We start from the raw sequence: 14,528 nt of genomic DNA on the forward strand, positions 1-14,528 counted from the left end.
CTTTTTTTGTTATAATTTTATTTTTTTCCCTTTCTTTTTAAATTGATATTTATAACCTCTAGGCAGACTCCTCCTGGTTTTTTGTTTATTTTGTTTATTATATATTTTTTTCATTTTCATTTTCTTTTCTTTCTTTTCAAACAGAACCACATAAAATTGAATCATCTTGTTCTACCTCATAAATTGAGGGGGGTGGAATGGATGGTACCAGAATCAAACAGCTGTATGAAAACTGAGTAGATATAAAAAGTGATCAGACTTAAACAGCAAATTCAAAGTCAATGACAACAGAATCAATACCCAATCTTCAACAACCTATACACAGAGAGAATCAGTTATACTAGCAGTCTGGGGGGAGCATAGAAGGGGGATGCTGGAAACTGGGGTGGAGGGAGGACAACACTGGTGGTGGGAATACCCGATTCAATGTTACTATGTACCTTAAATATTGCTGTGAAAGACTTGTAATTCATGTTGGTCACAATAAAAATTATTTACATTTTTTTCACAGTCAAACTTAAAAGCTTATATATATTGGCAAGGAAAAAACAACCCAATTCCCAATGTATTTAAAATCAGCTTGAAATGTGATATTCAGTTTTACAGTTTATAAAATCATAATTTTAAGAGTGTTATATATTAGTGTTTCTTGATGCTAAAAATCATCACTATGGTGTAATAAGTTTTTAGATAGTTATGCGTTTGGGTGAAACAACCTTGTGCAGTAACTTTGAGGATGTTGACTGTTCTCATCAGTTTAAAGGTCACTAATTTCTGACCAAACCAATCAAACCTGACAAAAATTGGTTTCATTTTTGCTGAATTTCTATATGAATAAGTACTGAAAACAATGTGCTTTTATGCCGTTTTTTTTGGGTGGGGGTGCCTATTTCTTATTTATTGTGATGAGCCCCACAGTTAATATAACCTAGGCTCTTTACATTCTATAATAGAAGGAACTGAGTGATAGTACAGTTAGGCATTTACCTTGCTTGTAGCTGGGTTTGATTCCCAGCATCCCATTAGGTCTCCTGAACACTGCCAGGAGTAATTCCTGAGTACAAAACCAGGAGTAACCTTTGAACCAGGTGTGGCCAAACAAACATCTCAGTTGCTTAGAGCCCAGAATTTAGCCTTTCAAACTTCTGTCACTTTACTTTCTGTCTGTTAGGGGCTGGTGCTGTGGGGAGCTGAATCAAATGAGTGACTCCTAAGCCCACTCTGCAGGGGACATCTGCATGTGAGTAGGCACAGTGGAACCTGCATCCCTTCTCCGGAGATTCTAGTGCCAAAGGCCTGGGTTAGGTTCTGAATGTAAGTATAAAGATATTTATGTCATAGTTAAAGTCACAGAGTTACAAAAGTTTAAAGTTTATGGTGCTGTTGTACTAGATTGTTGCTTCTACCACTATAAAAGTCCCATTGACTCTCCACCATTGTTCTTCCAGTCATTTCTGGCCCAGTTTTCATTCCCCCTACTTACCATTCTGTTCCAGTTTGATTGACAGTTGTTTTCATAGTTACCTCACTGATCACAACCATACCTGGATGTTTTTCAACATATTTGCCAACTGATTCTTAAAACTGTTGGGATTATTTTTTTTAACTGTGGAACTGTGACTATGACCTCTAATGTAGAAGATGCAGCTGCATCTGTTTTGTAACAGTCCTGCAACACAGTTGTGTCCATCATTCATGTGAAGTCTATGGCCACTCTATGACCAACAGAGGCAAGTAGAACTGAGAGTCCTATATATTCCCAAATTTAGCAGAGTTATTATCTAGTCCTTTAAAAAATGTTTGTTCTTCATTAGTAAATCAAGTCAATTTCATATATTGTGATCGGTAATTTAAAACGCAAAACAGAATTTACTTGTATTTAAGTAAAATTTTTTTAAAGCATTGAAACTTGTATTTTATATATGTGTATATATTCAGCTACATATACTGTGTGAAATGTAATTTTTGGTGGAGCCACAGAGATAGTACGGTATGTAGGTAGTCTGTCTTGCAAGTGCTGACACAAGTTGGATCATCAGAATCTCATTTGATTCCTGAGTGCTAAGATTTATTCCTGAGTGCAGAGCCAGGAGTAAATCCCAAGCACTGCCCAGTGTGATACCCCACCCCACCCCACCCCACCCCATAAAAAAAAAAAAAAGAAGACTAAATGCTTATCTAAAGCCTCATACTGAAAGTGTCATGTAATGCTGGAACACCAAGGTTTTATATGAAGATACTATGTTCGAACCGAGTCAGATTTACTCTTTTCTCAAACAAGATGTAAACTGAGCTGTGAAAGATTATGATGATACTAGCCCAAACAGCACAAAGCTGTCATCTCAGGAAGAGAGGGTGGACGAAGCCCCTTCCTTCCCTGCTAAAGCCACACTTGCCTCCATCACCCAGAAACACTGTTTTCTTGATGGACCTGCCGCTACTATTCCCTCTACTATATGGACCCTCTACTATTCCCTGCAGGGACGCCCTTCTGACCACACTTCAGGTACGCTGGATGTTGGGCTTTATCAACAGGGCTTTTTCTGGAGCAAGTGTGGGCACCCTCCCTCATATCTTCCCTCTTCCTGGAAAGCCTGGCAGTTGTAACCACGACCACAAACACAGTCATCATATACGAATGGGCCTTCTTCCAGGAGGACCTTCAGCCAAGTATATGCACCTAAAATTTGTAGTATCATAGCTTTGAATTTCTGGACAACTTCATTCGTTTGATGCTATCATCCCTAAAGGAATACCCCAATTTAACAGACTGGACATACAACAAAAGTTTATTATACCTTCTGCCACTGTATTAGTGATTTCATTGATGATACAATAATTTTCATAAATGAGCTTGCAGCTGTACTTTTCTTTTTTTTCTCTTCCATTTTATTTTTTTCTTTCCATTTTTTTCAGTAACTTTGCTTTCACTTATCTGGAAACAAATGTATTATGAAATGTGATACATTTCTCTTAAATAAAATAAATATGAAGATATTCATCTTTGTGGCTGGTATCCACATCTGGCTTTGCCTTAGGATAAGCTCTGAAATTTTCCCAGATAGCACTGATGGCCTATGTATGCTTCACTTTGTGACAGTACCAGTCAGTAGTAGTGGCACAATATAAGGAGACAGTTACCAGGGCCAGAGTTTGGGAATGAATGATAGGTTTAGATTTTCAGACTCTGGGGATGATAAAGCATGTACAGGAACTGTTTTATTTCTGACAATTGTGTATGAATCTACAATCACCTAGAAGCAAAATTGAATAAAAATAAGATCTTCCATTAGAAAGAACAAAGATTTCCCACATTCTGCAAATGCATTAATTTTTTATTCGAGAACAATCTCAAGGCAGTGCCCTTTTGGGAAAGGCATCTCTCATCATCATGTACATCGAGATCACCCGTTAATCCCAGCAAAATACAAAAATACACGCATCAGTGACTTCCGTACAATAAATACATAATCATGCATCCCACAATAAAAGGCACGGAAAACTGGTCACTTAGTAGTCATAAAAATTACTACCTACATTAACAAAGCCACCAAAATTATCTGTATAAGGGACTGTAACAATATATTCCAAAGGTGAAAACACATAAAACATCTTTAAAATAGTATGCAATAAATATCTCAATTGTTATATATATATTTAAAAATTATGCCATTGTAAACAGCATGTAAACAAACAAAACTCACCATTTTCTTAACATTATTAAAAGTAATTAGAGCCAAAGTTATAACCTCTGCTCTGTCAGGTATATTTCACTGGCAAGTGTGCTAAGCAGTTAAAAAGTTTCACTCTTTTCTGCAGCAAACAAAGCCCACTGTGTAATAAATAGAGAAACATGATCTGTGTCTTCAGAAACAAGTACAAATTTCAAAAGAGAAGACTAAAATGTAGTAAATTCATAACTGCAAGTAATTTAGTAAGGGCTGAATTGAAACTCTTGCAAAGTAAGAGGCAAAGGTACTTACAGGATGATAAATAGGAGACAAATAATGGCTGATTTTCTTAATGAAAGGTAAAGTGAAAGTGCTGACGATAAGGGAATGAGTTTAGCCTTCTGACCTTCCCTCTTTTACAATGTGATCAAAAGAATTATGTTGTATAAAACTAAGAATTTCTCTCTGCTGCAAAACACAGAAAGGATTTTAATGAGAAACAGTACTTCAAAATAAGCCTATCAAAGTATAAGTACAAGGAAGGTTTCTGTTCATACTTAATAACAATAAAGCAGTATTCCTTCAAATAAAGAAATGCGACTGCCTAATCAGATATTCAGAAAAATGGATATTTTTATAATTTAAATACTTTTTTCAGCTTATAGTAGTGCACCATAGCACACAAATTACTACAGGTATATTTCTGAAAGTGCCTAGATAATTATACAACCTGTTGATTCTTATTATGCCCTAGCAAGCATTAAAAACAGCTGAGGTGAAAATATTAACCCCTAACTTCAGATGGAGCCTTTAAAATACATGTACCAGGCCGGGCGGTGGCGCTGGAGGTAAGGTGCCTGCCTTACCTGCGCTAGCCTAGGAGACGGACCGCGGTTCGATCCCCCGGCGTCCCATATGGTCCCCCAAGCCAGGAGCGACTTCTGAGCGCATAGCCAGGAGTAACCCCTGAGCGTTACCGGGTGTGGCCCAAAAACCAAAAAAAAAAAAAAAAAAAAAAAAAAAAAAAATAAAATACATGTACCAGAAAGAGGGTGGAGTGAGAATATAGCAGGAAGGCTGCTTGCCTTATATGAGGCCACTCAGGTGCAATTCCCAGCATTCCATCTGGTCCCCAAAACACCCCCAGGAGTCATTCTTGAGTGCAGAGACAGAAATCTAAATAAGGTAGAAAAATGTCTATTTGAAGAGAAAATTTAATTAAATTACATGCATTTGAACCATTGCTAGAAATTAGCAACTTTTAAAGAGTTTGGGATAACATTTATCATGATTTGGAGACACAAAAGAAAGATTTTATAGAATTAAAAGTGTTTGGTTATGAATTTATAAACCACATAAGAAAAATGCTGAAGGGACTAGAGAAATAGTATAGTTAGTATGGTGCTTCACAAGCAGCTAACTCTGGTTAGCAGGAGCTCCACATTACTGTAGTACACTATAATAAATACTAGATGTAACAATGGAACTAAGGATCAGATAGTGACTGAATTTAAATGTTAGATAAAACAAAAGTCAATACCCTAATAGAACTAATTTAATGATTTTAGCTATGCTATTTAAATGGGTTTCCTTTAGCTGTACTTAAATCATTGTTAGAATAATAATGAAGACAATTTCCAGTTTTGGAAAGTTTTGAGGTGCTTATATAAGAGGAATGAGGGAGTATCATTTCACACCCGAGAATGTAGTCAGCTATCCATATGTGAAATTACAAAATAAGGAAATTATTCCAAATTTACTTAAAACAATAAATGGCATCATAGGGCAAAACAAAGTAAGAAAGTTCTGTATTGTTTTATTAGCTGCTGATTTTTAAAGAGACAGTTTTGTATTAAGGGAAGTTAACCTAAAATATTTCAATACACTAATTTAATAATAAATATCTAAATATGTTCTTGTCATTGATAAACATTTGAGGTGTGTATTAGGAATTACTATTTAGCATATCCTAAAATGAGTAATATAAACCTGTAGTATACAAATGAAAATACTGTAATATACCATAAGCTACCTGATATAAAATAGTACTAATGTTCATTACTCTCCTTTTGAAACTGAACATAAAGGGATAGTAATTTTGAGGACTAATTTTCATCCTATAGCCTAAAAAGCCTATCAATCTAAAGTTAAAAAAGGAAAAAGTAGTAAATTCAGGTATGCCTCTCACTTATAGAGATATACCTATATCCATAACACTGTGTGCCAGTTCTACTTAAAGCAACCATAGCACTAAAAACATAAAGCTTCTAGGAAGAATGCTCTGGCAGTGAAGCCAGAGCAAAAGTCAGTTATAAAATCCAATGTGTATATATATATAAATATATACATATATGTCCTCAATATCTTTAATCATAACCTCAATCATAGAATCAACTATTTGTAATTTAAATTTTGTATAAAATTTATATTACAAATGTAATATTCATTCTAGTAATATTTTTAAATGAAAATCCATCATTACTAACACATTTTAAGGCTTAGTAGGTTCATAAATATTTCTGTACTGATCCATATTTATCAGGGTTCTTCTATACAAACTGCTAATCCCATGTAATTAGTTCTTCCTGTATTACTTTTTTTGCGGGGCCACACCTGGCGGCGCTCAGGGGTTACTCCTGGCTCTACACTCAGAAATGACTCTGGGCAGTCATGGGGAACCATGTGAAATGCTGGGGATCAAACCCATGTGCAAGGCTAACATCCTACTGGATGTACTATCACTATGGCCCCATCTACCTACTATATTACTAAACTGAGAAAGCACAGACATTTTCCTCATATAACAAACACAAATGATTGGGTCACCCAAACTATCTGCTCAACTGATTTCTAAATTTCAACATTGGCATAGGTTACCTAAATTAACTCTTCTGTTCATAAAAAGACAGATAGTCTGACTTCATCAGAAAACACCTTTGCTCTATAGCTGTGGTTACCATATATATCACTTATATTTTGAGCTTCTACAATATAAGGTGGGAGATACCTATGCTCAAACTATTTGTTTCCAAATTCTTTCCCAAATTATTAGCTAAAGATACCTTTTCCTTTAATTTCCATTTTTCTAATATAATTCATTTTCCTTTTAAAAACTGTTTGTACAAAAGTAAAATAAGTATCTTTAAAATCATAGTAAACTATTTTAATTAATACCCTACTATAGACCTTAATAGTATATCATCTACTGCTTTACAATGTAAATAAAGCAATTTAAAATGGGACTTGTTAGAATGACTTCTTTGGCATACCACACAGACTCATCTTAAATAAGATTGTTTTTCTTCTAAAAACATGTGTTTATTCTGTTAGGTTTGTTGTGAAAATTCGCTTAAAATTGCCAGCTTTACATACATTAAATAGAAAAAAAAATTTTTAAACAATAAAGACCCTAACTCAAAATCCCATTGACTTGACAGAAACAGCAAAAAGCAAACCTATCAGCCATCAAATTACTGTTGTAAAGTAACCTCAGGTCAAATGTAAATCAGTTAAGATTAACACTCCCGAGGGCCAAGATCTAGATGCTAGAAGTAAAGGATATTTGGGTGGGATGTAGGTGTTGATGAGGGGATTCAAGATTCTTCATGTTCCCTTAAAATGCATATTAGCAGTATAATAATCACAGAGCAGTTTTACAAGAGTTGAACATTTACTACAAAAAAGACATTCTGAAGGAAAGCCAAATAGATCATGGTAAACTGTAGCACAATTGGCTACCTTAAACTTATATTGGTGTTTTCCTTTTAGATTTTTTTTTTTTTTAAAAACAAGTTCTTTTTACTATTTCCTATGATGATAAAGAATATCATTTTTTGCAAATAAAAAGTGGGCATCTGTTTGACAGAAATGAGTACTTCAAGTATGTAAGTAACAGTTAACAGTTATACTATATGCAACAGCAGTAACAAAGGGGCTAGAAATGCATTATGTATACATGTTAAATTTTACAACATAATAAATAAATGCTCTGATTTATACAACTTGTGAAACCTTCTACTGATGATTCTGAGTAATACTGTTGATCACTGACTTTGCCGTTATCAGCACAGCCTCAAAGATTTAAAGGTAAAATTCTTTCCCCCAAAGCCACAAAATATACAAAGTTAGTTTTTCCCTACATATTTGGTCTGCCAAAAGTTCCTGCAAATTAAAATACAATTTGGCAGCTTTAATAGCCAGCATAACTATGTCGGTATAAAAAGATAAGAAAAATTTAATATGAAAATCAATAAACCCAGTAAAAGGTGAAACCAGTTGTATAAATAGACATTTTAACATACAAGTGAGGTTTTTTAGCTCACTTAAGAGGAAGAAAAATTCAATACAACTTATTTGAAAATTTAAAAATAATTATCATATTTCCCAGCTCTAGGTAAATATATTAATTCAATTTATTAGTCATCTTTAATATACAATATATAACTCACAATACTGGGAATTTTACAATACCCAAACCTTTCACAGCACTAGTTATCAGTTGCCAGAACTGTTAATAAATCTTTAACTACATGTCAGCTTAATACTTAGAATTTAGAAATAGATATGGCTAAGCTGTGGTAAACAGTGCAATAAAATGGTAAAGACCACAAAATATATCCCTTTTTTTCTTTAGCTTGCATATATAACTGCATTATCTTACTTCAATGGCATTATCAACTGAGTATGAACCTTTTATTTTAATACATTTAAAAATAACTTTAAGTTCTTTTATATTTGGTTAATCTGCTTCTTGAAATGCAGTTACTATGAAATACCCAGAGTAGTCACAAATTCCTATACAATGAGTAACTTATAGCTAAAATGATTTATTATACATAGAGTTATTATACTTTTTAAGTCGTGGCTTGGTTTCTATTTTCCAACTAAAACTTGGAAGTGTATTAAAAATTAAGAGATAATATAAATACTTATAAAGAAAATACCTTAGTTACCAACAGGAACTAATATGTTCACCTACAATTAATTATATTGGCTTATCTTACATATTGTACTGAGTTTAATATAGTCTCAGTTATCATTTCTTTTCCTGAAAACCAAAGAAGTATACAAATAGGTACAGTCCAGCTGTCTTTTATCTCTCTGGTGTCTGAAATGATAAGCCTTTAATATTTTTCCTCTGGCAGATATATCTCTAAACAAAACTTAAACAAAACAAAGAAAAATAATAGATAAAAATTAATGCTTTGAAAAAAATTAATGCTTTGCACATTACAAAAACCAATAATCATTGCCTTTAAAGAATTTGGTTGTTTCTCTAAGAAGGCATCATATTGCAAAGGCATCATGTTACCCATCTGATGCAGGTTACTATTCAGAAGTGACTAGGGGGATTCTTGCCTTAAAAGAGAAAAAAATCCCAGGCCCTTGGCATGAGATAGTGAGAGAGAAGAGGGAGAAGTGGGCAAGCTGACATGGTAGGCACGCCCCCAGAAAGATATTCCACTGACCAACAATATCATCTATTGCCCTCATTTTGTGCTAATTTAAATAACTCAGTGTTATAAATCAGCCACATATATTATTCAACTCTAAGCTTAACTGTGTTACTCAAATTACATCTGAAAAGAATGCAGGTTTAGTTCACTTGGGGGAGAATTGTAGTATAGATATTAGATGATGAGGTTGAGAGATACAGTATTTTATAGTTTAATGAAAACCTATATCATAAAAGAATTGTATAATGTCCTCTACAACATCCTCTGTGGTCACCCAGTTGGAAACAAGAGATAGTTTAACTCAGTGGTGTCATGTTGAGGTTTCTGTTATAATTTTCCAAGTTATAGGTTTTACATGAATGTTTCTGTTCTCTGTTTACAAAAATAACTTTTATGAGCACCTAAGTTGTGCTCTCTTTAATCATTAAAATAACCTAAAAGATCTCAAGTTAGCAATGATTTGGTAAAATCTAGCGGTAATTGTTATGTGAAGAATAAGGATAAGAAGTTACAAGGAAATATTATAAAATGAAATAATTTAAAGTTTAGGGAGCATGCACAAGTAAATAGTTAACTACCTGAAATAATGGTAAATTAGCATTTTGAAAATATCTAAGTTGAGCAAAATGCCTTCTTTGAGAATTCTGATGACATTTACTTCACCTATAATTATTTATTGCCCTTTTTTAAATGCCTAATAATGTATTTCTGTGTGCTGCTATGTGTACTCAAGCATGAACTATATCAAAAGAATAATCTACTAAGAGAAAGTGAAAACGTATACGTTGTTGCAGAACTGGCCCAATCTTTACTTATTCTACTCTGAAAGGTTTCCTGTGACTTAAGTTGTGAACAATTGAGAATGTCATATGACAACAAATAAAGCCTATAGGGGTTGTTAGTGACCCAGATGTGGGTTGTAGGGCATGTGAGAAGTCAAGTGTGTTGGTACACCAATCTCCCACATTCATTCCACCTTAACTACGAAAATAAAGCCACTAGAAAGATAAGTGGCAAGTAGAATCAGAGGAGAAACAGGATTGAGGGGGAAAAAAAGCAGTTGTAGTAATGAATGAGTTTCAGGTAACTGCTGGAAAATGAATCAGAAATAGTGGATTAAGGAGTGAGCTCTTCTGACCCTTTGAAGATCTGAGATATCTAAAATGCAGAAGAGATTAACGTCAACTAATCAGCTGTTGACTCTTACTAAACAGAGAATTTTGACTCAGTTGTACTGGAGTGGATCTGAGATTCTGCATTTCTACAGCCTTGAAAGTGATATGGAAATTGATGGTTCAATTGATGGTTCAGCCAGGAGTAACCCCTGAGCATCACTGAGTGTGGCCCCCAAACCAAAAAACAAACAAAAACCACCTGCTAAATCCTTACCCACATGGGTCACAATGGGAAACAAATTGGCATTGCCATTTGGTTGTGCAACACAACCATGATTCCTAGTCTAAAATAAATGCCTTTCTGGTCCAAAATAAATTGTAACTGCTCTCTTCCTAACACAAAGGTAGATGGTTCACCATCTACATGGAGAAAGGAACTAAGTCTTTTTGTAAAACGGTTTGATAAAGGGAGCACTTGTGGCAATGAGACTCTGAGCACCCATCACTGAGTAGGGCACCAAGCCAATGAAAAGCTTAGAAGAGAAAAGGTGCAAAAGCATCCAAAGAAAAATGGAAACTCTGAAGCATTACTCAGGCCTTATCCTTCCTTAGGTGGAAAGAACATGGATATTGGTTGTGATTTCCCCCTCCTCTCCTCTCAATTTACCCAAACTTAATACTTTTTTGGGGGGAGAAAGAAGGTGGCAATCAAAGCTGGGCATTAGGTGCTCAAATTAGCTCAGATAAGAATCGGATCTTAGAAGTACCACCTGCATTCCCCAGAGCTGTGAACAGATTCAATAGAGCAGCTCTTCCATGCTGTCATGGAAGCTGTCATTGCTGACAGGGTTCTAAAAGACTTTTGAGGGCAGCTGGCCAAGAAGTATGACTTACATCATTTGGATCCTACACATCTTTAAGATGAATGCAGAGCTAATTGGGTCATCTAACAACAACAAGGACAATAAATAAAGATAGTCATTTTAAACAACTCTTTTCATAAAGTCATTAATGAAATTTCTAACTGGCTAAGGAACTCATCCACTCTTAAGGTGTTGCCTAAGCATATAGAGATGAACACCAAATAAAAACTTATGATTTATATCTTTCTCTTAAATTCTAAGCATAGAGTGGCTTAAGCATCCTTTCTCTAGGCAAGATGATATTTTTGAAAGAATGAGAATAAGAATTCTTTTTATATAAATCCATTTTTTCTAGAGCTCCTCATCCACCCCACCCCACCCCCCACAACTTTCCTTTTTCTGGTGGAACTAGACCAGAAATCTATTGTGGTCTTAGCAGAAATCTGAAAATATGGTGTCTCCTATTTTGATTTTTGCAGAAAAGAAAAGAGCCAAATATCATGCAGGGTGAGGACTACAAAAAAAGAGAAAAAGACCACTGATTTCACAGGTATGAATAAAGTTAAAATATTATGTGAATAGATTTTAAATTTTTGGAATATTTAATATAATTTCTTTTGGAAAAATTTGCATTTATTCACAACTTAAGACAAACTTGGCCAGGAACCCACTGGGTTAATTTATTTTTAAGATATCCACATTTTGTGATTTTTATTTCTAGTTAGATAATCAACTGATAAATAATAAGGTATCAAATATTAAAACTTCTTGGATATAACTAAACTATGTTTTAAAGATAATTTCTTTTGAAGGTTCTTCCATTATTTCTTTGATGCATTTGTTAAATAATTGTCTAGAAACTACAGATAAGACTATACCTAACAAGTATATGTATGTTAGTGTGATTATACATGTAAATGTATATACACATATGTGCATATGTCTATGTATATACGTATATTCTATTGAACTATATAAACTTAGATGGCTACTTTATAAAAATTGTTACCACTGACTGGGTCAATACCCAATTTATTTATCTAATAAAGAACATTTAAAAATATTTTATATAAGTTTGGTATATAATTTGTATAAGAACTTAATGTTTCGAGACTTTTTAACAACTTTTTTGATATGTATTCCTTTGACTTTCAAAGTTTTAACTAGTGTGATATGGATTCCTGATGAGTTACACTGAAGTAATAGTGGTTTAGAAAAAGGAAAATAATGTCTATGTAATAAGAATTAAGTAAGACAATATATAAAGCCCTTAAGAAATAAAGTTCATTGTCACTGTTTGGAAGTTTATGTCAGGGGTCAGTTTTGCTAATTATGATGTATCTGGGCCACCAGTGAGTATACAAATTATAGTTGAGATTTCTGGAAAAATTCCTAGATGAAAACAGTCAGCTAAATTATAAATGCAAAACATGAAATGAACAATTACTATATTAAAAAGAAGCAGAAAAATATGGCATTTTTTGACTTGGAACGCTATAACAAATTTGTTAGATAAAAATTATTTAATTTTATGAAAATATCCAAATAATTTTCTTCATGTGCACACCTCTTTATGATAGGTTGAAATAAAATGGACTTGCATACAATGTAGATCAGTTTTTGCTTATGGCACAGACACACATTCACAGACTCTTAGATACAGAATATACAAAATTCCACATCAAAGAACAGAAAAGTGCCCTTAGTCAACAAAAAGGTAATCAGGTAAATAAATTAAATTCCAATAAAATTGACAGTAAGGCCGTCACAATATTAGATATGACATGCAAGAAAAGGAATAACAATTCAGGCAAGAACATCATGCATTAAGATCGGCATTCACTCATTTGTGGGGCATTAAACCAGTATTTGAGAAATATTAATCATATTTGGTCATTGAGCAAGAGGAATCTGAGGAGATACCAATTTAACATTGAAAACACAACTTCTAATTTTTAGTCTTGTGACCAGTGATTTTAAGGAAGAAGTCAATTTCTCCAACAAAGAAATATACAAAATTTTAGCCACACATTGTCATATGGTTGCACAGTAAAAAACATTTCAGGTTCAAGGAAAGTAAATATTTTGTAATTCTATTTTTTAGGTGGGGCAACTGTCACAGATTCCTCCTAACTTTTTACTAATATTTGTCAGACTTTCACAACAAAAAAAATGACTTGGTGGAATGTAATATTTTGGCACAAAAAGTATTTCCTAATAACTCAAATAAAAATTTATCCCCAGCGAAATATTGAGCCACAGAGGTGCTTTAAATGGTGCTTACTGATCGAGGCAGAATCCTTCAAGAACATTCACTACTTCCAAGAATTTTGTATTCAGGATTGTTTTCTTTTCTTCCAGGAAATAGCACCAGTGTGGTTATACCTCAGATTGGGGAGTATTCCTTCCAAGCTCTTTAATTCCCTGGAGAATTCGCTTCATATGACCGACCTTCGGTATCCCCAGATCCTTTAAAAAAAAAGGAGAAAGAAACAAACGAAAAATAAAACAATAAAAAGGAAAAGGGAAAAAAAGAACAGGAGAGACAGGATTTTATTGCTAAAAAGGATTTAATATTTAACCTTTAAGTATTACAATTAGCACTCAGTTCACTTATTTTAGTTTATATTAATTTTTCAAAAAGCAAAAGCTAGACAGATCATGTATAAAATGACCTCTCATTAACAAATTACCATCCAGTTTAAAAATATCATGTCAGATACGAATTGCTAAATGTAACATTTCATAATCTATATAGAATAGCAGTTTTTCAAAATCACTTTAGTTTCTCCTTTTTCCATTTCTAAGCACAGCCATTTTAGGATCACTGAGGAAAGTGACATGGGCATCAGGGCATTCACAATTAATTATAAAGCAACTCTACCCTTCCTTGCTAAAACAAACGCAAGAATGAATGAGGCACATGATAAAGACACTCACAAAAGTCCAGGAACTAAATCTGAAATGTAAATACATATTCTTGTTTTGATTTAAGCGGATTATTTAAATTTCTTTTTTATCTTGTAAATCTGTATGTGCACCAAGTCACTTTAACATTGATATGTGTGGGTTGCTGTTGTCCTCAAAAAATGCTTGGTTCCAGGGCCGAAGTGATAGCATAGCAGGCAGGGTGTTTGCCTTGTGTGTGGCCAACCTGAGTTTAATCCCAAGTGTCCCATCCCGGAGCCTGCCAGGAGTGATTTCTGAGAGCTGAACCAGGAGTAACCACTGAGCACCGTTGAATGTGGCCCCAAAACATAACAAAACAAAAAAGTTTCATACCTTTTCCACCAAACTCTTTATATTTCAAAGAACTGAATTTTTACCAAAAAAACTCACGAGCACAATATTTAACTTTCAAGAACAAAAGATGAATGTTTCTGTCTATTAGTTTATAAGCCATACCCAGTCAGGCTCTGGGTG

General features: G+C 33.9%; 1 protein-coding gene across 3 annotated transcripts in view; it reads right to left on the reverse strand.

Annotated features, from left to right (window-relative positions):
- Positions 1-12,253: 12,253 nt before the first annotated feature.
- The window catches only part of DGKH (diacylglycerol kinase eta), a 195,126-nt gene continuing 192,851 nt past the window's right edge, over positions 12,254-14,528 (reverse strand). For all 3 annotated transcript variants that reach the window (XM_049778886.1, XM_049778885.1, XM_049778887.1), the window contains one exon: positions 12,254-13,574. In XM_049778886.1, coding sequence (XP_049634843.1) covers positions 13,485-13,574 — 90 coding nt within the window. In that variant the 3' untranslated portion in view covers positions 12,254-13,484. The remainder of the gene's footprint in view (positions 13,575-14,528) is intronic.

Source organism: Suncus etruscus, chromosome 8, assembly GCF_024139225.1.
Source record: "Suncus etruscus isolate mSunEtr1 chromosome 8, mSunEtr1.pri.cur, whole genome shotgun sequence".
NCBI lineage: Eukaryota > Metazoa > Chordata > Mammalia > Eulipotyphla > Soricidae > Suncus > Suncus etruscus.